Source organism: Heterostelium album (genome assembly GCF_000004825.1).
Source record: "Heterostelium album PN500 unplaced genomic scaffold PPL_scaffold11, whole genome shotgun sequence".
NCBI classification, from domain to species: Eukaryota; Evosea; class Eumycetozoa; order Acytosteliales; family Acytosteliaceae; genus Heterostelium; species Heterostelium album.
The window spans coordinates 1,103,796-1,128,143 of NW_008805073.1; the positions used below are offsets into that span (position 1 = coordinate 1,103,796).

The 24,348-nt window shown below is 31.1% G+C and overlaps 10 protein-coding genes across 10 annotated transcripts; 6 read left to right on the forward strand and 4 right to left on the reverse strand.

Annotated features, from left to right (window-relative positions):
- Window positions 1–1,191: 1,191 nt before the first annotated feature.
- On the forward strand, window positions 1,192–3,563 carry PPL_09804 (L-glutamate gamma-semialdehyde dehydrogenase; the record flags this gene model as incomplete). Its single annotated transcript, XM_020580594.1, has 3 exons — window positions 1,192–1,245; window positions 1,668–2,960; window positions 3,261–3,563. The coding sequence occupies 3 exons, from the start codon at window positions 1,192–1,194 to the stop codon at window positions 3,561–3,563; spliced, it is 1,650 nt and encodes a 549-aa protein (XP_020429181.1).
- Window positions 3,564–3,642: 79 nt separating this feature from the next.
- PPL_09805 (uncharacterized protein) lies at window positions 3,643–4,560 on the reverse strand (the record flags this gene model as incomplete). Its single annotated transcript, XM_020580595.1, has 3 exons — window positions 3,643–4,026; window positions 4,103–4,236; window positions 4,338–4,560. The coding sequence occupies 3 exons, from the start codon at window positions 4,558–4,560 to the stop codon at window positions 3,643–3,645; spliced, it is 741 nt and encodes a 246-aa protein (XP_020429182.1).
- Window positions 4,561–5,580: 1,020 nt separating this feature from the next.
- On the reverse strand, window positions 5,581–5,661 carry PPL_09806 (uncharacterized protein; the record flags this gene model as incomplete). The annotated part of the gene is made up of 1 exon (XM_077398170.1): window positions 5,581–5,661. The coding sequence occupies one exon, from the start codon at window positions 5,659–5,661 to the stop codon at window positions 5,581–5,583; it is 81 nt and encodes a 26-aa protein (XP_077254262.1).
- A 571-nt stretch (window positions 5,662–6,232) lies between these two features.
- PPL_09807 (uncharacterized protein) lies at window positions 6,233–7,977 on the reverse strand (the record flags this gene model as incomplete). Its single annotated transcript, XM_020580596.1, has 5 exons — window positions 6,233–6,579; window positions 6,789–6,829; window positions 7,255–7,443; window positions 7,712–7,916; window positions 7,971–7,977. 5 exons carry the CDS (start codon window positions 7,975–7,977, stop codon window positions 6,233–6,235), a joined length of 789 nt encoding a protein of 262 aa, XP_020429183.1.
- A 1,226-nt stretch (window positions 7,978–9,203) lies between these two features.
- Window positions 9,204–13,694, forward strand: PPL_09808 (uncharacterized protein; the record flags this gene model as incomplete). Its single annotated transcript, XM_020580597.1, has 1 exon — window positions 9,204–13,694. One exon carries the CDS (start codon window positions 9,204–9,206, stop codon window positions 13,692–13,694), a length of 4,491 nt encoding a protein of 1,496 aa, XP_020429184.1.
- A 181-nt stretch (window positions 13,695–13,875) lies between these two features.
- Window positions 13,876–14,779, reverse strand: PPL_09809 (helix-turn-helix domain-containing protein; the record flags this gene model as incomplete). The annotated part of the gene is made up of 4 exons (XM_020580598.1): window positions 13,876–14,055; window positions 14,130–14,300; window positions 14,386–14,700; window positions 14,777–14,779. 4 exons carry the CDS (start codon window positions 14,777–14,779, stop codon window positions 13,876–13,878), a joined length of 669 nt encoding a protein of 222 aa, XP_020429185.1.
- Window positions 14,780–15,119: 340 nt separating this feature from the next.
- PPL_09810 (uncharacterized protein) lies at window positions 15,120–15,601 on the forward strand (the record flags this gene model as incomplete). The annotated part of the gene is made up of 2 exons (XM_020580599.1): window positions 15,120–15,331; window positions 15,409–15,601. The coding sequence occupies 2 exons, from the start codon at window positions 15,120–15,122 to the stop codon at window positions 15,599–15,601; spliced, it is 405 nt and encodes a 134-aa protein (XP_020429186.1).
- A 492-nt stretch (window positions 15,602–16,093) lies between these two features.
- Window positions 16,094–16,897, forward strand: PPL_09811 (phytochelatin synthase family protein; the record flags this gene model as incomplete). The annotated part of the gene is made up of 2 exons (XM_020580600.1): window positions 16,094–16,316; window positions 16,386–16,897. 2 exons carry the CDS (start codon window positions 16,094–16,096, stop codon window positions 16,895–16,897), a joined length of 735 nt encoding a protein of 244 aa, XP_020429187.1.
- A 121-nt stretch (window positions 16,898–17,018) lies between these two features.
- Window positions 17,019–21,254, forward strand: PPL_09812 (uncharacterized protein; the record flags this gene model as incomplete). The annotated part of the gene is made up of 5 exons (XM_020580601.1): window positions 17,019–17,057; window positions 17,374–17,486; window positions 17,617–17,636; window positions 18,619–20,954; window positions 21,048–21,254. 5 exons carry the CDS (start codon window positions 17,019–17,021, stop codon window positions 21,252–21,254), a joined length of 2,715 nt encoding a protein of 904 aa, XP_020429188.1.
- An 827-nt stretch (window positions 21,255–22,081) lies between these two features.
- Window positions 22,082–23,898, forward strand: PPL_09813 (uncharacterized protein; the record flags this gene model as incomplete). The annotated part of the gene is made up of 5 exons (XM_020580602.1): window positions 22,082–22,273; window positions 22,394–22,518; window positions 22,599–22,966; window positions 23,043–23,272; window positions 23,350–23,898. The coding sequence occupies 5 exons, from the start codon at window positions 22,082–22,084 to the stop codon at window positions 23,896–23,898; spliced, it is 1,464 nt and encodes a 487-aa protein (XP_020429189.1).
- Window positions 23,899–24,348: the final 450 nt, after the last annotated feature.

Consider the following 24,348-nt stretch of genomic DNA (forward strand, 5'->3'; position numbering starts at 1 on the left):
AATTACAAAAAACAACAAACAAACAAACAAACAAACAAATAAATATTATCACTTCTTTCACTTATATTTACAATTCCTAATTTTATTTATTTTCTTTAATATTTATTTGTTACCTCCACCAACGTGTTAATCATCAAATTGTTTTTCATCACACCCAATATTTTTTATATCATTCATATATTAATTAATCAAATTACGCTGCCAAAAATTGAAATGATAATTCATTGCTTCTTGACATATTGGTAACTGAATAAATCTTTATTATATTTATTTATAGTTGTCAAATCAAATAATACTCATTAATATTATTACTTTGTTATAATTTAGAAATCTGAAATGAATTCAATAATATTTCTATTATTCTTTTTATTTTTATCATTTATCTTTGGAACTATAGTTGCAGATAATACAAAAGCATATCCATATGCTACAGGTAATAAATACTAAATATTTTAAATAAAATTTCAATAACTTATATTTTCTTCTAATATTAGGAGATGGCGATGATCTTTATTTCCCTCCTGTCAGTTGCTATACATAACTTTTTCTACTCATGAAACTAACTGGAAATCCAGAATAGAAACCAAAAAATAAAATTTTTATTATACAGTAATAATATTAAAAAAATCATATGATTATTAATATTTTTTACAAATAAATAATAAAAACACACATGTTTATTTTTTATTTAAAATGGAATTATAATAATAATGTTTGGCCAGGTATTATTACTTGTTTAAATAGTTTAAAATTAGCATGTTTTTTTTTTTTTTAAATTTGATCGATCTATAAATTAGTTGGTCCCCTGGTGCACCGACACGTACCAAGTTTGTTTTTTTTAAGTTTTTTTTTTTTTTTTTTTTTTTTGCAAACCGAACTAAATGTTTAGAAAAACTAAACCCCTGTCCAACCAATTTAGATTAATTAAACATGATTAACCTTTTTAGCTTATGTTTTGATAGGTTTCAAAACAATAATAAAGAATAACATTCTATTCCCTTTTATTCTTTTTTGATTTTTTTTTTTTTTTTTGGATTTTTATTAAATTTAATTTGTAATTTTTTTAATTTTTTTTTTTTTTTTGAAATTTATGATGTTTTTATTAACTAACTCATCTTCACATCATTCAATTTTGTTTTTATTCTATAATAATATTATTTAATATAACACAGTTTTAGATTATAATATAAAATGGCATCAGCATTCTCAAGAGCTTCAATCCCAAAACCATACAATGAGCCAATGGTATGTTTGCATTTTTATCATTATGTCGACAAAACAAAACAGCTTCACTTTTACAAACTGCAGTTTTTTTCTTATTCACTATCATTTAACATCCATATTATCATACTTTACTCATATAATTCATGAATATACATTGCAGTGAGACTTTTCAGACTTAAAAAGATGCACACTACAAAAAAAACATAAACATCGATGATATTAAAATTATTAAATTATTATTTAGGTTGTCAACTTCACTTTTTTTTATGACACTCAACAACAAGCATAAAAAATGAACTCCATTTCACTCTAATTTTCAGTAAAAAAAATCAAACAGACTTTTTTTTTTTTGTTTTTTTTGTCGACTTTCGTCTTTTTTTTTTTTTGAAAGAATTTACCTGGCTTACACTGATCTTTTTTTTCATTATTTTACTTTACTTAAGCTCAACTACGAAGTTGGTTCAGTACAAAGAAAATTATTAAAGGAAGCATGCGCCAAGCTTAGAAACGAAACAATCGAAATCCCATGTATTGTTGGTGGTGAAGAAATCAAGACTGGCGATGTCCAAAAGCAATTGATTTGCTCTGATAACAAGAAGGTTCTCTGTACCTTCCACCAAGCCAATGCCGAAGTCCTCCAAAAGGCTATCGACAACTCGTTGGCCGCCAAGTCCAAGTGGGAAGCTCTTCCATTCGAAGACCGTGCCGCCATCTTCTTGAAGACCGCCGACTTGCTCAACACCAAGTACCGTTATGAGATCTTGGCCGCCACAATGTTGGGTCAAGGAAAGACCGTCTGGCAAGCCGAAATCGATGCCGCCGCTGAAACCATTGACTTTTTGCGTTTCAACCCAAAGTATGCCGAGGAGATCTACAGCCAACAGCCACCAGCCAACACCAACGGTTGCTGGAATCGTGTTGAGTACCGTCCACTCGAGGGTTACGTCGTTGCCATCTCGCCATTCAACTTTACAGCCATCGGTGCCAATCTCCCATCGTCACCAGCTTTGATGGGTAACGTCGTTCTCTGGAAGCCAGCATCGACCGCCATCCTTTCCAACTACATCGTCTTCAAGGCATTCCGTGAAGCCGGTCTCCCAGACGGTGTCATCCAATTCCTCCCAGGTAGCGGACGTCTCGTCGGTGACATCTTGATTAACAACCGTAACTTTGCCGGTCTCCACTTCACCGGATCCACTGGTGTCTTCAACGGAATCTACCAAAAGACTGCCGCCAACTTGAGCGCCGGTCTCTACCGTGGTTACCCAAGAATCGTCGGTGAAACCGGTGGTAAGGATTTCCACTTCCTCCACAACTCTGGTGAAGTCGACCACTTTGTCTTTAACACATTGAGAGCCTCCTTCGAGTACCAAGGTCAAAAGTGTTCCGCTTGTTCACGTGCCTACATTCCAGCCTCTTTGTGGCCAACCATCAAGGAGAAGTTGGTCTCCAACGTAAAGGAAATGAAGCAAGGTCAATCCGACGACTTCTCAGTGTTTGTCTCTGCAGTCATCGATAAGAATTCCTTCAACAATATTAAATCATACATTGATCACGCCAAGGCTTCAGCCGACGCCGAAATCATCGTTGGTGGTGGTTGTGATGACTCTGTTGGTTGGTTCGTTGAGCCAACTATTATCGTCGCCAAGGATCCACACTACAAGTCAATGGAAGAAGAGATTTTCGGTCCAGTTTTGACCATCTACGTATATGAAGATTCTAAATTCGAGGAAACCGTAAGTTATTATTTTAACTCTATTCTTTTTTTTATTTCCTATCATTCTTTTTCTACATTCTACTCTATTTTTTTTATTTTATCAAAGTTATAAATTTTTAAATGATGACAACAAGAAGAGCCGTATTAATAACTTTGATTAAAACGATCTTTTAAAACATTTTTATAATGTTCCTATCTGACCAAAAATTATAATACTTATTCTTAATCTTTTCTGCTCTCCTTTTACTACTCTTTTTTGTTAATTATTTTTAATATATATGTACTAATCTATTCCTGTTTGTTTATATCTTATTAATAGTTGAGACTTTGTGATACTACTTCACCATATGCCCTCACTGGTTCAATTTTCGCCAAGTGTAGATATGCAGTTCAAACTGCCAACCAAATTTTGAAGAGTGCTGCCGGTAACTTCTATATCAACGACAAGTGTACTGGTGCAGTTGTTGGACAACAACCATTTGGTGGTGCTCGTGCCTCAGGTACCAACGATAAGGCTGGTGCTTCATTGAACTTGTTGCGTTGGGTATCTGCTCGTACCATCAAAGAGAATTTCGTACCATTGACCACCTGGAAGTATCCATACATGGCTCCAGAAAACTAAATGAATAAATCTAAACTAAAATAAATATTTTAGAAATTTCTTAAAATAACAATGATGATATTTAGTACAAAGAAGTTATTTATTTTTCAATTTTAGGATTATCAGATTCCTTTGATAATGAAACAGGTTGTTGTTGATATTGATGTTGTTGATTGTCATCGATTGGAATCTCAGAGTATGTAGCGTAGTTTGGTTGTGGTAGACCTGTGGTGGTCGATTGATTGTGGAAGTGTTGCATTGGAATGTAGTGAACAGGTGGTTGGTTGGGGTATGGCACTGGATAGGCAACCAAAGGTTGTTCGGCAAGTGGCGATACAGGAATATTCAATTCACACCAAATCTTTGGTCTTCTCTTTCCTCTTTTGTTTGTAAAATCTACATATCTCAATGTCCAATTGATTCCATAATGATTATTAAAGTGTGTGTGGATTTTCGATACAGAATAAGCTAAATTTCTAAGATACTATGTTTTGTTTTTTGTTTCGTAGGAAATTAGAATAAGAAATCATTGTTTAACAATAGATTTAAAATACACTTACTTTTCTTTTTAAAGTTAACAACATTAAAACTAAACCAAGTAATGTAATTGCAAGTAATAAAATACCTATATACCAATAGATTGGTGTATATGAATCTGTTTTTTTTGACTCTCCAACACCAAATGCAATTGCACCTGAAAAGGATTATAAAAGATATGGTAACATATTAAGTTAGATAAGTTAAATTTATAAAAAGATAAAATGTTTTTTTTTAAGAAATTAATAATGAATTTACCTGTGATTAAAGATGGTAATAATGACAAGAGTTGGCCCCACAGAGTGATAGCAGCAACATTGTTTAGAGATCGTATTGCTTTATCATAATCTTCGATTGAACAATGAGTAGATAGTTCTACAGGCATTTCTGCTTGCCATCTTCTCTTAATGTATCCTGTTTTTTTAGATCTTACAACAGCAACATTTGGCGTTGACTGTGGATATATAAATTTTATATGCATTGTTTTTCTCTTTTTTTTATATACAAAACACAAATAAATTATATAATTTTAAAAATAACAAAAAAAAAAAAACAAACAAATATTTATTTTACTAGATCTATTTAATAAATTGTATTATTTTGATATAAATAATAAAAATGAATAATATAATAAATAATAAATCAAATTCTTTCTTTTCCTTTTTGTTTTGTTTAAATATATATATTTCTTTAACAACAACACAACAGGAGTTGTTAATAACTCAAAAAATAAAATAAAATAATAAATTATTTAATATTCAAACAAATTGTATTAATTAACAAAATTTATTATATTATAAGTCGTTTTGTGTCAGAATTGTTGTTAAAAAATAAAAAAATAAATTCATTTTTTAATTAACCACACCATGTGTGGTATTATATGTGAGGTGTTATATAAATGACATTTTTGTGCACTTTAGGGTTTCTTTAGATCACCTTTTTTTCGAATAAATAATTATTGATTTTAATGAACAATTAATTTCTTAATCAACGTAGATTCTTTTATTAAAAGTAATTATTGATAGTTTAGATAATAGTGAAGACCAACCATCGTATATTCTACAAATGGTAATGAGCACTCCCCAGAGTCTGTATTCCAACTTACGGTGAAAGTCAACTACAGATCTTAATATTAAGAATAAAATAATGATAAAGTTAAAAGTTACATTTAATTGTTTAAATATCAAAGATGTTCATTCATCTGACGAATGAAATTTAGGAACTTTCAAAGTAACCTTTTTTTATTTTAATTAAATAAAAAGATTTATTTATTTCCATTTTTTGTTTATAAAGTTATGGATCGATTTTGATTATTGTATTATTGCTATAGGTAGAGTTGTAATATTGAGTATCGTCATTTGTGCTGTAGGGGGCAGTAGAGGTTGGATGATAACATGGTTGGTTTTTCTATAGTATGTTTCCTCTATCATTCTATCCATTCTATGACGTCTCTTAAATCTATAAATGAATATAATGACAGAACCAACTATAAAAAAGCATTTTAACCATGATCGACATCAGGTGAATCTTTTAAAGAATGCTCTCCTTCCTCGTGTGATGTTTTAACATATTTTGGTGTCATACTTGATTATACAAGGAAAACTCCTATTAAAATAGATTGATAGATTTATTTAATAAACTCTGTATTTTTAGATTAGATTTAATTTAATTTATTAATTTGAAATTTATTAAAAATAATAAAAGGTGATTTTGTTGATTAAAAGTCGGAGTACCTTTTTACCCGAATCAACTCGAAATCCTGAGAAAAAAAAAAGCTTTGCAAAAAAAAGATATTTTTGTTAAAATACATCATCAAACTTTTCAAACTACAATTTTAGATCTTCACCGGAACCAAAATAACACTTTCATTGAATTCCTACTATCTTCAATTTAATTATTATTTTAGTTTAGAGTTTAATATTACCATTGTAGACAATTTGTAGTAGTTGATTGGTTTTTTTTACTCTTTGTTTTTTTTTTTTTTAAAACATGTTACATGAGGGACGATGTGAAACTAAAGAATTATTATAGGTTTGTTTTTGTAAAGTTCAAAGAAAACTTTTTTTAACCAACCTATAATAAATTCTTTGGTTTCTAATAAAAGATTTATTTATTTACATATTTTATTTTTATAGTAACTATTAAGGTTAACCTTAGACTTTGTTTAATGAATTGCTATAGGTAGAGTTGTAATATTGAATATCGTCAATGGATAGATGGTATTTGATTTGTGGCTGTGCAACAGCGGAACTAGAGGTTGGATGGCAACAATGTTGGTTTCTGCTATTGTAAGTTTCTATTATCATTCTCTCCAATCTTTGACGTCTCTGACATTTATAAATTCCAGCAATGACAGCAACAATGAATAATATTACACAACCAACTATCAGAAAAGTAATATATCCTTGGTCGTTGCCACTAGAATCGAGTGAATCTTGTAAAGAAAAATCTACTTCATCGGAAGATGCTTGAAAATATTTTGGAATCATTTTTGATGATACTAGAAAAATTTTTAAAGAGAAACTGTTTTTACTATTAATTTATTACTCTTATATTTTATTTATATCTAAAATTTAGGATTGATTTGAATTTGGTTGATTAATTTGATTGATCGATATTTAATATAAAAATAAAAGTTCACTTTTTAACTAAGATTTTAAATAGTTTAAAATTGGTCCTGGTAAATAAATTTTGCTTAAATCAACTTACAATCCGGAGACTCTTCAGCAAAAGTATCTTGACCAAAAATTCTCCAAAACAAAAGAAAAAAGATTTTTTTGCAAAAATATATTAACAAAAACAGATTTAAAATGAAGGAGTGCCCCAGGAGCCCTTTTTTATCTTATTAAAACCTCTAATTTCCTCTACATATAAAAGTATATTTATTTTTCAGTGTATCTAAAAGAAATCATCAGTTCTATCACAGTTTTGTTGATATTTATTTATTAAACTGATTTTGATCTCAAAAAAAAATGTAAAATTAACTTAATTTTATAGCTTTATAATATTATTCTATTTTATTTGCGCAACCAGTACCCTCAAAGAAATCATTAGTTCTACCAAATGAGTATATCGATTAGTTAAATAAGCAATCACTCTCCACAATTGATTGTGTCTTGCCATTTGATAAAAAACATTCTTCTTGAGTTGAATAGTATCTGATAGTATTCTCTACTTCTTCATTGTAGCGAATACATTCTCTATTATTATTCGTACTTTTTTAATTTTGTTATCCTCTTCTTTATCTTCAATTATTCTAGTTAAATCATATCCTCCATCTTTCTCACACTTCTTTTGAAGAGTTAAAAACTCTTTGAGGATTTTGATTCCTCCATACCTCTCTCTTTTCTCATCATCTTTCTTTCTTTTCTTAAGAACTTTGTCTGCGTATTCCCTGTGATCAGAGAGAGAAGCTGACTTAATCTTTGGAAAAATCGTTTTGGGATATATTTTGACCACCTCTGAATCCTTTGTCTCCTAAAATGACATGCTTATCTTCACAAAAAAGTTGTTTTAGATTTTTTGACTCGTGTTTAAACAATGCCACATCTGGCTGGGCTCCTCCTTGAGTTTGACCAACTTATATAATCTTCCCACGAGGATTGCACATGATTAAGAGGGTAAAAGAATACATTGATTTCTTTCCTGAATAAGTTAAATCTCTCTGTATCTTGTCTTTTGGAGTTTGTATCTTTTGTTCTGATCCATCAACCACCAAATGAACTCTAGTATTTTCTCGTTTATGTTGCATAATAACACTTTCGTTTTCCAAGTAATCAGAATCGAATGATAAGTCTTCGAAATATCCAACACAATAATCTGACAATATTTTCAGAACTTTATGAAAATTAGATCTTAATACATATACACTTCGTTGGTATAAAAAAATACTTTCCATTACTTCATATGAAAAGTTATGCCTACACTTTAAAAGAAAAGCTAAAGCTTCTTCATATATAATTTCATGATCACTGCATAACTCTAGAATGTTTTCTTTGGACAGTTTAAAGAACTGTCGATGTTCATATTCTTCAAAAAGGGGTTCACTTTCATCTTCAATAAGGGTTTCAATTATTTCTATTTACACAACTATAATTAGAATAGTTTTAAAAGACATTAAATTTATTTATTTACCTTAAGTTTTCTTTTTTTTTTTGGTTGTATTATCGACATAGTTGTCAACAATCTTTTTTGATGGTCTACCCCTCTTTGCTGGTGGCCCTTGAGGCATACTAGTATCTTGGTCGATTTATGATTCCTGGTCAACATTGGTGATGTCTGTTGAAGAAATCATATTTGCTTCACACCATGATTTCCAAGATTCTCTCTTATTCTTGAGGTAATCTTGTAAGCAGTTGAACTTGCAAAAAAAAAACAAATTCAAGTGGCTTGACTAATGGGGTACTACACTTAAGGTAGTTACTTGATGCTGAACAACAGTTCTGGCAAGTTTCGCTTTTATAACCAAGTGTAATCGGCTTTCTAGGGTCTTTTATTGAACTAAAGGATTCTTGGAGGAAGCTAATTGATTCTAATGAATTACTTAAATGTCCTGGTCGACATACAGTTATCTTTTCCTCTCCAAAATGAATGTATATCCTGTGAAGCTTACGATCTGGCGAAGAACATACAGGCACTTTCACGATATTTCCATTTGTTACGTCTCTGTCAGATAAAAACGGGACCTGGGGCAGCCCTTTTATTTTTTTTATTTTTTTTGCAAAACTCCTGATTTCCTCAACCAAACCTGCACTTAAGCAAACTTAAGCCAAGTGGTTTTTATTTAATTTGGGTAATTTTTTTGCATAAAATCTGGCTATTTTTAACATTACCCATCATACTAGTAATTTCAAAATTAATTTTTTGAATTCATTTTTTCTCTGATTTAATGGCGATATCAAGTTTGTTTATTATATTTTTAGTATATCGTTAATGGTGGTTGCAATTTTATTCTCTATTAAGTCCTTTCCAACAAAAAAACTAAAGAAAAGTTTTTTTTCTTATTTTTGTCTAATTTTTTTTTTTTTTTGAAAAACTTTGAATCTAAAACATAAAAAAAGTAAATCAATAAGCACACTTTAATTGTTGCGATAATTGAAATTATAGTTTCTTATTCTATTAAAAATGAAAAGAAAACATCAGAATAGTATAAGTTCAAATGATAGTGATGCACTCCTCCAAATTGCAATGTCACTTGATCATCATGATGACAATATCATTAAAGATCCACAAACAATAGTTCTCCCATCAGGTAAATCAATTACGAAAGAACAACTTTTATTGCAAGTTATCGATCTGCATCCAAACAATTCTGATGCTTATATCAAGTTGGCACTAATTCTTAAAGCTGAAAATCGATCTTCTATCATTCTTCTATCTGGCCTTACAATGACACCACAACAACTCTACTTGAAAGGAATACAATGCAATCCTACCGATCCAAACTCATATTTTTACCTTGAATTTACACTTTCAAGAGGTGAATCAATAACACTTCTAAATGGACAATCAATGACAAAACAGCAACTATTATTGAAAGCAATAGAGTGTGACCCTACCTGTACTTCTTATTATTATAGCCTTGGGGCTACACTTTCAAGAGGTGAATCAATCATACTCAATGATGGAGAATCAATGACACTTCAGCAACTATACTTGAAAGCAATAGAATGTGATCCAACGTTTTCGCATCCTTATACAAACCTTGCAATCACACTTTCAAGTGATGAACCAATAACACTTAATGATGGACAATCAATGACAAGACAACAACTTTTATTGAAAACAATTGAATGTGATCCGACAATTTCCATTACTTATTCTAACCTGGCAAATACACTTTCAGATGAAGAATCAATAACACTTAATGATGGACAATCAATGACAAAACAACAACTATGCCTGAAATCAATAGAATGTGATCCAGCATATTCAATTTCATATTGTATCCTTGCAATGACACTTTCAAGAGGTGAATCAATCATACTTAATAATGGACAGTCAATGACTGATAGGCAACTATACTTGAAATCAATAGAGTGTGATCCAACATTTTCAGATGCTTATTCTAACCTGGCAGACACACTTTCAAGAGGTGAATCAATCACACTAAATAATGGACAATCAATGACACAACAACAACTATACTTGAAATCAATAGAATGTGATCCAACATATTCATATTCATACTCTAATCTTGCAAAGACACTTTCAAGAGGTGAATCAATCATACTTAATGATGGACAATCAATGACAGAACAACAACTATACTTGAAATCAATAGAGTGTGATCCAACCAATTCCAATTCATATAATAACCTTGCAACGACGCTTTCAAGTGGTGAATCAATCATACTTAATGATGGACAATCAATGACAGACCAACAACTATACTTGAAATCAATAGAATATGATCCAACCAATTCTGAATCATATTATAACCTTGCAACTACACTTTCAAGAGGTGAATCAATCATACTTAATGATGGACAATCAATGACAAGACAACAACTATACTTGAAAGCAATAGAATGTGATCCAACCAATTCTGAATCATATAATAACCTTATAAATACACTTTCAGATGGCGAATCAATCAAACTTAATGATGGACAATCAATGACAAAACAACAACTATTATTGAAATCAATAGAATGCGATTCAACTAATTCAATCTATTATTCGAACCTTGCTATAATGCTTTCAAGAGGTGAATCAATCACACTCAATGATGGACAGTCAATGACAGAGCAACAACTACTCTTGAAATCAATTGAGTGCGATCCGACCAATTCCAAATCATATATTAGCCTTACAGAAACGCTTTTAAGTGGTGAATCAATCATACTTAATGATGGACAATCAATGACAGAGCAACAACTATACGCGAAAGCAATAGAGTATGATCCAACAAATTCTGATTCATATTATAACCTTGCAACTACACTATCAAGAGGTGAGTCAATCATACTTAATGATGGACAATCAATGACAAGACAACAACTATACTTGAAAGCAATAGAGTGGGATCCAAACGATTCAAATTCATACTATAACCTTGCATTGAACCTTTCAAGTGATGAATCAATCATACTTCCAAATGGACAATCAATGACAGAGCAACAACTATACTTGAAATCAATAGAATTGGATCCAACCCATTCAAATTCATATCATAATCTTGGAAACACTCTTTCAAGTGGTGAATCAATCATACTTAATGATGGACAATCAATGACTGACAGACAACTATACTTGAAGTCAATAGAATATGATCCAACCCATTCTGATTCATATTCTAACCTTGCAGATACGCTTTCAAGTGGTGAATCAATCATACTTAATGATGGACAATCAATGACAGAACAACAACTATACTTGAAATCAATAGAATTGGGTCCAACCCATTCAAATTCATATCATAATCTTGGAAACACTCTTTCAAGAGGTGAATCAATCATACTTAATGATGGACAATCAATGACAGAACAACAACTATACTTGAAATCAATAGAGTATGATTCAACCCATTCTGATTCATATTATAACCTTGCAACTACACTATCAAGAGGTGAATCAATCATACTTAATGATGGACAATCAATGACAAGACAACAACTATACTTGAAATCAATAGAATTGGACCCAACCCATTCAAATTCATATCATAATCTTGGAAACACTCTTTCAAGTGGTGAATCAATCATACTTAATGATGGACAATCAATGACAAGACAACAACTATACTTGAAAGCAATAGAGTATGGCTCAACTGATTCCTTTAATATCCTTGCAGCGACACTTTTCAATTGTGAAATCATCATACTTCATGATGGCCAAACATTGACTAAGCAGCATCTATACTTGAAATCAATAGAATGTGATCCAGAAGATCCAGATTCATACTCTAATCTTGCAAAGACACTCTCAAGAGGTGAATCAATTACACTTATTGATGGACAATCAATGACAAAACAACAACTATTATTGAAATCAATAGAATATGATCCAACCAATTTCAAATCATATATTAACCTTGCAACGACACTTTCAAATGGTGAATCAATCACACTTCTAAATGGACTATCAATGACAGAACAACAACTATATTTGAAATCAATAGAGTGTTATCCTACCAATTCATTTTCGTACTCTAAGCTTGCAATATTACTTTCTAATGGTGAATCAATCACACTTAATGATGGCCAAACAATGACACGACAACAACTACTCTTGAAGCCAATAGAATATAATCCAACTAGTTCAGATACATATTTTAACCTTGCAACGACGCTTTCAAGTGGTGAATCAATCACACTTAATAATGGACAATCAATGACTGACAGACAACTATACTCGAAAGCTATAGAATTGGATCCAACCCATTCAAATTCATATCATAACCTTGCAACGACGCTTTCAAGTGGTGAATCAATCACACTTAATAATGGACAATCAATGACAGACAGACAACTATACTTGAAATCAATAGAATATGATCCAACCAATTTCAAATCATATTATATCCTTGCAAATTCACTTTCAAGAGGTGAATCAATCATTCTTAATAATGGATTGTCAATGACTACACAACAATTATACTTGAAATCAATAGAATGTGATCCGACCAATGCCGATTTATATATAAGAATTGGATGTACACTTTCAAGTGGAGAGTCAATCATACTACCAAATGGACAAACAATGACACAACAACAGATATATTTAAAATCAGTAGAGTGTGGTCCAACATATTCATATTCATATTATAACCTTGCAACCACACTCTCAGGTGAAGAATCAATCATACTACCTAATGGACAATCAATGACTGCGCGAAAACTATACTTTAAATCAATAGAGTGTGATCCAACAAATTCCAAATCATATACTAACCTTGCAACTATACTTTCAAGTGGTGAATCAACCATACTTAATAATGGACAATCTATGACACAACAACAACTATACTTGAAATCAATAGAATGTGATCCAACATATTACCATCCATACATTGGCCTTGCAACAACACTTTCAAGAGGTGAATCAATCATACTTCCAAATGGACAATCTATGACACAACAACAACTATACTTGAAATCAATAGAATGCGATCCAACATATTACCATCCATACATTGTCCTTGCAACGACACTTTCGGACGGTGAATCAATTATACTTCCAAATGGACAATCAATGACAGAACAACAACTATGTTGTAAATCAATAGAATGTGATCCAACCTATCCATATTCTTATAATATCCTTGCAACAACACTTTCAAATGATGAATCAATCATACTTCCTAGCGGAAAAGCAATGACAAAGAAACAACTATTCTTAAAATCAATAGAATGTGATCCAACCAATTCAGATTCATATCATATACTTGCAATTACACTATCCCTACATGAAACAATCAGACTCCAGAATCATGTTCTAATGACAAAACAACAACTATTATTGGAATCACTAAGATTAAATCAAACACAATCATGGGCTTACCGATCGATTGGATTAACACTTTTGAACAACAAACAAACAATTACACTTCCAAATGGACAACAAATGTCAAGGAGACAACTACTTCAAAAAGCAAGAATAAATAAAAAATAACTCGTCGGTTGTCTGGTACATGGTGGTGATTTGATCTGAAGACACTTAAAGTCGGATGAGTAGGTATTATTATATTCTCTTTTTTAAAATATTGATTTATTAATATTGTTTACTTTTAGATCGAATTCTAATTGGTATTTGCAACTAGATGAAACTTAATTCCCCGTCGAATTGATTTTTCTTAATTGTTTTCCACTTGACCAAGATTCAAATTTGTTTGAATAAATATCTTAATTATAGATGTTATAAATGACAAATTTTTGTAGAGTTTTTTACCAATTTTATTTTTTAAATTCATGAAATAATTGGGAAACCTAGGTTTGACTGTCTCAAATTTGTTTCCACGGTCAATAATGGCAACCTATATTTTTATAACAATTAGCTAAATCTTTCGAAAAAAAACTAATAAATAGAATAAAATAGAATATTAAATACCTTTTGATTCATTTTCGTGAATAAAACACCTTTCTCATCAGAGGTTATCACATTCTTTGGTTGAATTTGGTTTTCTACTATCACTTTATGAACACTCTGGATGAAACCTTGAAATTCGGCCTCTTTCTCCGCTTTTAATCTGGCTTCATCTTGAAACTTAACCTTTCTTAACTTTAAGATCGGATATTTTGTTTCAGCTTTGTCCACCAGTCACGACCAGGGTGACGACTCATTGTATAGCCATATTGTCATATACCTTTCCGACCACCCAATTTAGAATATTCTCTTTCGTTATCGGAATATTCTTGGTATTTGATTCATCTACCATCTTTATCATCTCTAATTCTTCTGCTTCGGTGAGATATCTGCCTCTTGGCTTAAAGGAGAGGTTATTTTTTTTCTTGGATATCTCACTTTCAGAAACTCCATACTTTTGAGAGAGCTCCTTTTGAGTAAAACCTGTATCGTTTTGAATTTCATTTATTGCTTCCATCAACCTCTCTTCTCTGCTCATTTGACTAATCCTCTGAGGTGTTACACGTATGATATTGCTTAATTCTTGTGTATCCTCCTATTAAAAGTGCTATATTAGCACCATCTTTTCTAAATAATAACATAATTTTTAAATAATGTTAAACTCGACATACCATTGCATTGATACATTCTATTTTAATATAACTTTGTTTATTTTTATCTTAAAATCTACAGATATTAATAACTTAGCTTCAAAAAAAAACAATATTAATTTTTTTAAAAATTTTCACAAATTTGTGCAGAAATGAGAAGGCAAATTTCCAACGATCGTGACTGGGTCGTTCTCAATTAAAAAGGTGGGAGGTCGAAAATCTTGATTTTTTTTCTGTTTCTCAAGAGAATAAATCAAATTAAGATAAAACTCGTTTTTTCACCTATTTAAATTGAATGTCAAAATAATAAGAAAAAAAAACAATCATATCATCAATAGCAAACAATAACATAATAAATATAAAAATGCAATCATATAAATTATTTATTATTTTATTTTTAACCATTTTATCTGTACATTTAATTGTATCTCAAGATAGTAGTGATTCTTCAGATGATGGTAAAACATTCCAATTTTGTACCAATTGTAACAATGATAATTGTAATACATTATCCTGTACAACTGTTCGTACAAAAACCTGTTGGTATATCATAGATCCATGTTCACTAGATTATTTGTATGTATTTATTTACGTACCACTCAGAATCTCGATAATTAATTTATTTTCTTTTCTTTTCCAAAAATCGACAATAGTGGATACTATGAATTTGATGTCGTTAAAGGTGTGGAAGGACTCGTTGTTAGAACTTACTCTTATAATCAAACCGGTTGTATGATGAGTGGACATATCCAAAATATTTATGATTCACCATGTGATACTTGCGTGACTAATCCAACTATGCCATATCAACAATATTACAATTGTAATTCAACCAGATTATATTAAATACTCCTAATTTTGTAAATAAATCGATTTAAAATAACCTTTCAATCTTTAAAGAACTGGGTTGTTTTCTATTGATTTCACTGACTGATCATTAAAAAAAAAAAAAAAAACTAGGGATCCTATAAAACTAAACTGTTTAAATTTCAAAACTTGAACCTGATCTGATTTGTGTTAAATATAACCACGCAATTAATTAATGGGATTTGAGACCACCCATTAAATCAAAGAAAGAATTTGCAAAAAAAATTTTTGCATAAATTTTGGTGGCAACAACGCACAAAACTGTCAAATTTTTTTGAATTTTTTTTTAAGAAGGCGCCAAACTTTTTGGCTTGTGCACTCTTGATATGCTTAGAATTCGTGTGGTCACACCTAAGCACAACTGAATGCATACTAGCAATTGTTCTAACATAATGATAATAGTTATCATTTTTTATCCTTGTTGTAGGACAGAAGAATAATGATTATCATTTTAACCATATATATATAAATATGATAAGTAATAAAACAGATCAAGGTAGTAGTGGTAGTAGTAGTAATTGTTGTTCCAATGACAACAACATTGAAAGTTATTACAAGTTATCATTACCACCAAATCATATCGAGTTTTCATCGGAAGAGGGTAAAAAAATATTTAGAGAAGCTATACAATCAAAATATATGGAAGGTTTTTTCGTATTAGCTGAACATTCTACACCTCAAAGCGATCTAACAAGTATGATTTATAATTATCTAATTATCATTAATAATAATAGTATTAATAATCAATAATAATTTAAATTAGATTGTAGTTTAGCAACATTAGCAATGGTCTTGAATTCATTAAAAGTTGATCCTAAAAGAATTTGGAAAGGTAGTTGGCGGTGGTTTGTAGAAGATATGTTACCATGTTGTATGACAAGAGAGACTATAACCAGAAGAGGAATGACATTCAAAGAGTTTGCATGTTTATCTAGATGTAATGGCGCATCGGTTCAAGAGTTTCCAGGTGATCATATTGATTTGGATTTATTTAGAGAGTTTTTAAGAGATGCTTGTAGTACTGATAAAAAACATTTGGTACTATGCTACGATAGGAAATCATTGGGCCAAGTTGGAACTGGACATTATAGTCCAGTGGGTGGATATCATCAAGAAAGAGATTTGGCATTGGTAATGGATGTTGCCAGATTTAAATATCCAACTTATTGGGTACCTGTAAAAGCACTTTGGGAGTCGGTAAGATTTGTTGATGGAATAAGTACAAGAGGTTTTTATATCATATCATCATCACCATCATCATCTTTGCAGAATTAAAAATAAAAATGATTTCAACATCACCAACTCTATATCTTAAACTGATAGACTGAATAACAACCTCCAACAAAATCGAGAGAACCAGTTACCGCTGCCTCTATTAATAAGGTACTATTCCATTATGCATTTCGATACTTTGAATGAAGATACTGAATGGTTGGTAAATGATAAAACGCATATTTAATAGATCTATTTATTACAGATAAGAAATCTTGAATCCATTTTAACACAGATTTATTGTAATTATCCAACAACATTACTTTACTTATTCTCAAATTCACTCTGATTGTTTTAAAAAAAAAATTCATTAAAAAAGTAACGTTTCACTATGAAAATAGTTAAGTTCATTCTTTCAATTATTATTTCATAAAGTCAGATAAACAAAGAATAACAAATAATAATAATAATTATTTTATTTAAATAAATAATTGTAGAAAGTTGTTTCTATGAATTAAGATGATCTTATATCATAATAGTTGTCTTTTTTTTTTGTTGACTGTGAGGAAGGTCTTCATTATGTTTCTTACACCGTAATGCATTACCAAAGTTGGGTAGAATATCTTCATAAACTCTTTTTCCCAATGATGATGTGAATTGGAGGGGTCCCAACCTAGTTTTGTGTTAGATTATCTAAGCCAAAGAATTATAGTATTTTAGGAAATCAGAACATAAATACATCAAAAAAAAAAAAAAAAAATTAGAACCATATTTTAAATAAGCAAGAGAAATTTCTATCAATGTAAATAAATGCTGGTTTCGAAGATGACAATAAAGTTCTTTGATCCCAGGTTAGAAATTTGTCAAAAACTTTTGAGAAATCAAAAAAATCCAAAAAAAAAAAAAAAAATTTGGATATTTCGTGTCGGCTATTATTTTTTTTCATAATAAAAATAAGATCTTATTATTTATTTGTACATTAATATTTTTATTGTATAATCAATTGTTGTTGTTATAATATTTATTTTTCATTCAATTAATCAATCAATTCAATTCGAAATACGATAAAATAATTGATTTTGTTATTACAAGTTCACTAACAAAAACGCACACACACACACAAACAAACACACACACACACACACACGCAAGATAATTATTAATTTTATTTTTAATCCTAATCATATATAAACAAAACAAAAACAAAACAAAAATAAAAACAAAATAAAAACAAAACAGAATAAAACAAATCAAAGCATAGTATAGCATAGCACCTTTCTCAATTCACTTATTATTTACAGTAGTTTTTGTTTATTATTTATATTTTGTAAAACAATTTAATATTTCATTGCAATTTAATCTTTCTATTTCTGTATAAACAACAACACCAACAACAATAACATTAACAACGAACACACCACACCCATACATAATATATTTATACATATATATTTACCACACGCAATCTAACAACTTCAAGTATAGAGCAAATTAATTTACACAAAACATATCTATCTATCTATCACCAACTCGAATCTAAATTGAAGATCAAGATTTGCATGAATATTCACCTACATTGTCTATAAATGGTTTATGCTTTTAATGAAAATCTGTAGTAAGGCAGTAGTAGTAGCAATTTAAACGTGGATCAACAATAGCAGCAGCAACGACAATCAACAACCAACATCATCATATTTAATCAATCAAAGTTAATACACTAAATTATCGATAGTAGTAGATAATCTAAAAAAGATAAAAATAGTTTACCCAATAATTAAAAATAGACTCGAGTATCATGATTAGTACAAGTCCAGGAAATCAATCTTCTTTCTTGATACCGAACAATAGTAATAGTAGTGGCAACAATGCTACTTTGAATTCAGGTAGTTTTATCAATGGTGCTAACGTTAGAAGTGGTAGTGTCATAGGAATTAGTAACAGTAATATAAGCAACAATAACAATAGTAATACATTCAAAGGACACTCCAGAACGAACCACAGCAATGGTGGAAACAACACTATTGGTAACTACTTTGAAGCACCGCTTTTCCAAGAGGGTTTCGGTTCATTCTTGAAATCCGGTGAATTCAGTGACCTAACCATTCACTCCGAAGGCAAACAATATCATCTTCATCGAGTAATACTTGCGCATTCATCAAAATACTTTTCAGACTATTTCGATTTAGATAATAATAATAGTAATAATAATAATAATAATAGTAATAATAAAATGACAACAATAAAAGAAATAACAACAACAAATTATAATAATAATAGTAATAGTAATAATAATGATATACCAGTAACAACATATTTCACAAAGATTGATAATAATAACTATGAGCTGAAAGGACCTTTCATTGAACATTTCGATATGGTAGTTAATTATATGTATGAAGGTAGAGTTAATTTGACACCAAAGAATGCGCTGCCGTTGTTGTCACTGTCGAACTGCTTCCAAATCAAAGGCCTGAAAAAGTATGCTACCTTCTACCTGACCAATTCGATCACCAAAGAGAATGCATTCTTCATGCTGAACAAAGCGATTCACATCAACTCTGACGACCTTACGACCAAGTGCATCACTGTGATTTGCAAGCATTTCAATCAAATGATACAACCACACTTTTCACATATCTTTACACAACCACAACCATTCATAATGCAACCCAATTACTTTACAAACAATAACAACAACAACAACAACAACAACAATACATCAACTGCAAACTATAGTGATGAACTCGATAGTATTGCAACTGTAGATCAATTCACCAGTAACCTTGAATCATCATTGAACAACAACACCACTTCCGAGCCAACAAGTACAAACTCTGATAGTGATGATAGTGATTTAGATTCTTTCTCTTCTTCAACAACTGCAACAACAACAACAACAATAACTAATAATAATAATACACATAGTAATAGCAGTCACCATCATCAATCATCAATTCATATTCCACAAACATCCAATCCAATTGGTATCAGTTCAAAATATGGATCACCATCACCTTCCAATTCGATACTTTCTTCGTCGATGGCCAATGATAAATCTTTGAACATCTCAACTATCCACACCATTCCAGAGTTACTGTCATTGCCAATCTCTATTATGATTCGTCTGATGCGTCAGAATAACCTGTCGGTCTCAAACGAAGCTGTGGTTTACAAGACCATAGTCAAGTACATTCAAGCCAACAAATCGAGTCTATCCGAACAAGATATCGAATCACTCTTTGAATGTGTCAGATTCCCGCTGTTTAACTATCAGCAGCTCGAGGAAGTACAAGACAATACACTCATTCCAAAGTCATTGATAACTGAAGCACTCATGCTCAGACTCCGATTGCACGAAGGTCCAAAAGATGTCAACTCAGCATCGAACCTCTCACTCTCACCATCGAACAATCTATTGCAATCCAATTCAAAGTCACCCACTTCATCATCGATCAACGTACAGTACTCTGGTGGAAATAATATAAACAGCAACACAACATCAACATCAACAACAGCAACATCATCAAGCATTCAAATTACACCATCCGTCATTGTAACATCTTCATCATTACCATCATCTTCACTACTCACTTCAACCCTTACATCAGCATTATCATCAACTCTTAACATTAACAATATCAATAACAGCAATAGTAGTAATAATAACACTGGATCAATACTTACAAGTTTGAGTAATAATAGTAGTAATAGTTCGATTGGAGATTCTCTGGTGGCATCTACAGAGTCGGCAAACGATAGTTCTGCACTGATACGAAGAACTCCACGTGCACCTTTTGCTATCTCACTAGAGTACAACAATGAGATGAAAGGTGTTTTCTACTATATTGGAACGAATGGTTTGAAGGATGAATGGTCGAATCCCGCCAACAGAGGACGTGTTCGTGTAACATTCTCATCCATTGAGAAAGGTAATGTTACTGATGTAGTCGGTAGACAACCAACTGAATGCTGGACAATGGACGTTCCTGCATCTTGGATTGCGATCAACCTTGGATCCAGTCGTACACTGGTACCAACCTTTTACACACTCCGACACGGTGGTAACAGTAAAGCCGATTGTCTTCGTAATTGGACATTACAAGGTTCAATGGATAGTAAAGTAAGTTAGCATTATTATCAATATAACATTTATTAAAGTGTGTGTTATTTATTTATTTGTTTCTAATATTATTTATTTTCATTCAAATTTTAGAATTGGACTATCCTATCGAGACACAGTAATGATAGTTCTTTGAATGGTAACTACAGTACATGGACATGTCCAATCGAAAATTGTACACAAGCATACAGACATTTTAGAATTCTCCAGACCGGAAGAAATTCAACGAACCACAATTTCCTTTCGCTCTCTGGCATTGAGTTTTACGGTGATCTTTATGAAACTAGAAAAGACGATTGAATCACTCAAAAATCAAATAATATAACTCTTTGATAAATATTATATAAATATAAATAAAAAAGATTTCTAATTATTTGTTTAGAAAAAAAATAAAAAATAATAATAAAAAAAGTAGTACTTTTTAAATTTTATTATATATAAAATATATAAAATATATATAAAATAAATGAATTCATTTTATACCATCGAAACTTGATTTGAAAACCGCACTATCTTATCTTTAAAATGCTAAAAACAAAAAAAGCGATTTAACTTAATTCTTTTAAAAAAAATTCAAAGCGATATGGGTAGTTGTTTGAACAGTACAGTAAAAATGGATCGATTAAAACTTGATGGTGTCAAAAGTTTAATATATTATTTTTTAGAAATATGAAAGAAATATCCAAAAAAAAAAAAGTATACTTTTTTGACAATTTTAGAGATTTTATTATTTGTAAAATCATGAATACCAACCTTAAATATGATGTCACTTTAGGAACAAATCTTAAGTTTCCTAAGATTCTTTCACCTAAAGTTCCAAATCTTTTCTACTTGCTAAATAGGATATTAAAATAAACGAATCAGAAAATACCAAAGAAGATTCCGGACATCTCAAAGGAGTATAAAAACTGACAACCAAAAAACATTATTTTCAAAAATTAAATTTGTTATTTTTATTTTTATTTTTATTTTTTTGGTAGATCGTCCTCCAACATTCATTGGTAACACCCCCACACCTCAATCAATCATCTCATCATTACCGATTTACATTAAAACAACACTTAATCAATAACATATATTATTATAATAATTATATATTATAACCAATAGTAATAATAATAATAATAATGTATAGATCAACATTAGTAGTTTTGTTGGTAACTTTAGTTTTGGGTTCAGCTATTGCTGATGCTCGTCGTACTGGATTCCGTATCCACACCGATCTTCGTAGAAATCACTTAATCGAGAAGGCAAAGGAAGAGTCATACCTCTTAGGTCACCATGGTGCTGAAAACGTTCAATACCAATGGTTTACTCAAGTATGTGTTTATTATCAGCTGATCAGTCATATGATTAAAATATTATCACCTGATCATCATAAATTCATTAGAATCTGACTAACTTGTTAATGAAACTCATTAAATATTAATATTTTTTAGAGAGTAGATCACTTCAATCAAGCCAATCAACAAACTTTCCAACAAAGATACATTGTCAATGATGCCTACTGGAACGGAAATGGTCCAGTTTTCTTCATGCTTAACGGTGAAGGTCCAATGTCTCTGTAAGTAGTTAGAATATATAGTAGATAGAAATAGTAAGGACAATTCGAATATTAATTGTTTACTGGATATAAATACTTAGCGGTACTGTAACTGGATTGCAATTTGTCAACTGGGCTCAAGAATTCGGAGCACTCATTGTCACTTTGGAACACAGATATTTCGGTGCAAGTTTCACCACTGAAGACTTGTCAACAGACAACCTCCAATACTTGTCATCACAACAAGCTCTCGCTGACAATGCTGCCTTCCGTCAATTCATCGCCGAAACTCTCAACGTTCCAGCTTCATCACAATGGGTTTCCTTTGGTGGTTCATACAGTGGTGCCCTCACCTCATGGTTCAGAATCAAATATCCAGCTCTCGTTGATTACACTGTTGCTTCATCTGCCCCAGTCAATGCCGAAGTCAATTTCTACCAATATTTGGAAGTTGTTCAAAACTCTTTGCGTAGGTATTAAGTTATAGATATTGTTTGTCAGAAAGAAAGAAGTAACTTACTTTTTTTACATCATTTTAACAACAGTTGCTACTTCAAATGGTCAACAATGTATCGATAACATTGCTGCTGCCACTGGTAAGATTCAAGCTATGTTGGAGTCAGCCGATGGATTAGCATCAGTCTCCAATATGTTCAACCTTTGTCCACCACTCGCCTCTCAAAACGATGTTGCCAACTTTATGCAATCACTTGCCGGTAACTTTATGGGTGTTGTCCAATATAATCTCGAAGCCTCTGGACCATCAACTCAAAATGTAAATATCAAATAACAACATAATTTAAAATATACTATATTTATTAATTTAATCAATCATTTAATTAAAATTTGCAGTTGTGTGATATGATGACTGCTAAAGGTGATCCATTGACCAACTACATCTCAGTATGGAATGCTTTCAGCGGTGACGAATGTTTGGATGTCAGCTACGACACTGTGATCGAAGAGATGCTTAACATTACCAACGATGCCACCACTATCGGTGGTAGAATGTGGTTCTACATGACCTGCACAGAGTTTGGATACTTCCAAAGCTCAGACTCACCAAACCAACCATTCGGTAATCTCTTCCCAATTGGATTCTCCACTCAACAATGTAACGATGTTTTCGGATTCGATTTCCTTCCAAACACCAACTGGACTCACACCGACTACGGAGCTCTCAGCCCAGTTGCCACCAACATCCTCTACGTCAACGGTGACATCGATCCATGGCACTCACTTGGAATTACCACCAACCCACCAACCTCCCCAACCCCTTCACTCTTGATTCACGGTACTGCCCATTGCGCCGACATGATGATTCCAAACCAATACTCACCATCCACCTTGGTACCAGCTCAACAAATCATCAAGTCAACCCTCCAAAAGTGGCTCCAATAAGCATATTCTCCAATTGCAACAGCAACATTTTAATTTTTTAAAATTCCGACATTTTCATTTTTTTGTAATAACTTTAATAATAAGTTTTTTTAAATAAATAAATTTTATTTAATCATTTTGGTAAAAAAAAAACATCATTTTTGGTGAAGGTACCTCTTTTTTTGTATAAGGAAATTTGGTTGAAGGTGGTTCTATTCCGAAAGGTTGTGAAAAAGTCAAGATTGTTTGAAAAAACTTAAGTTTATTTACTTATTTTGTTTTTTTTTTTACATTACCTTTTTTTTTTTATTGTATTAACAAGAATTGGAACTCTAATATGATACAACCCACCCCCCATTATCTTGTTATGTAGTTATATTTTGTTATAAAACTCAGAATGGATATTTACCTGATAATTAACACTACTTTTGAATTAGAATATAGGAAAAATATTGGAAACAATTTATTTAA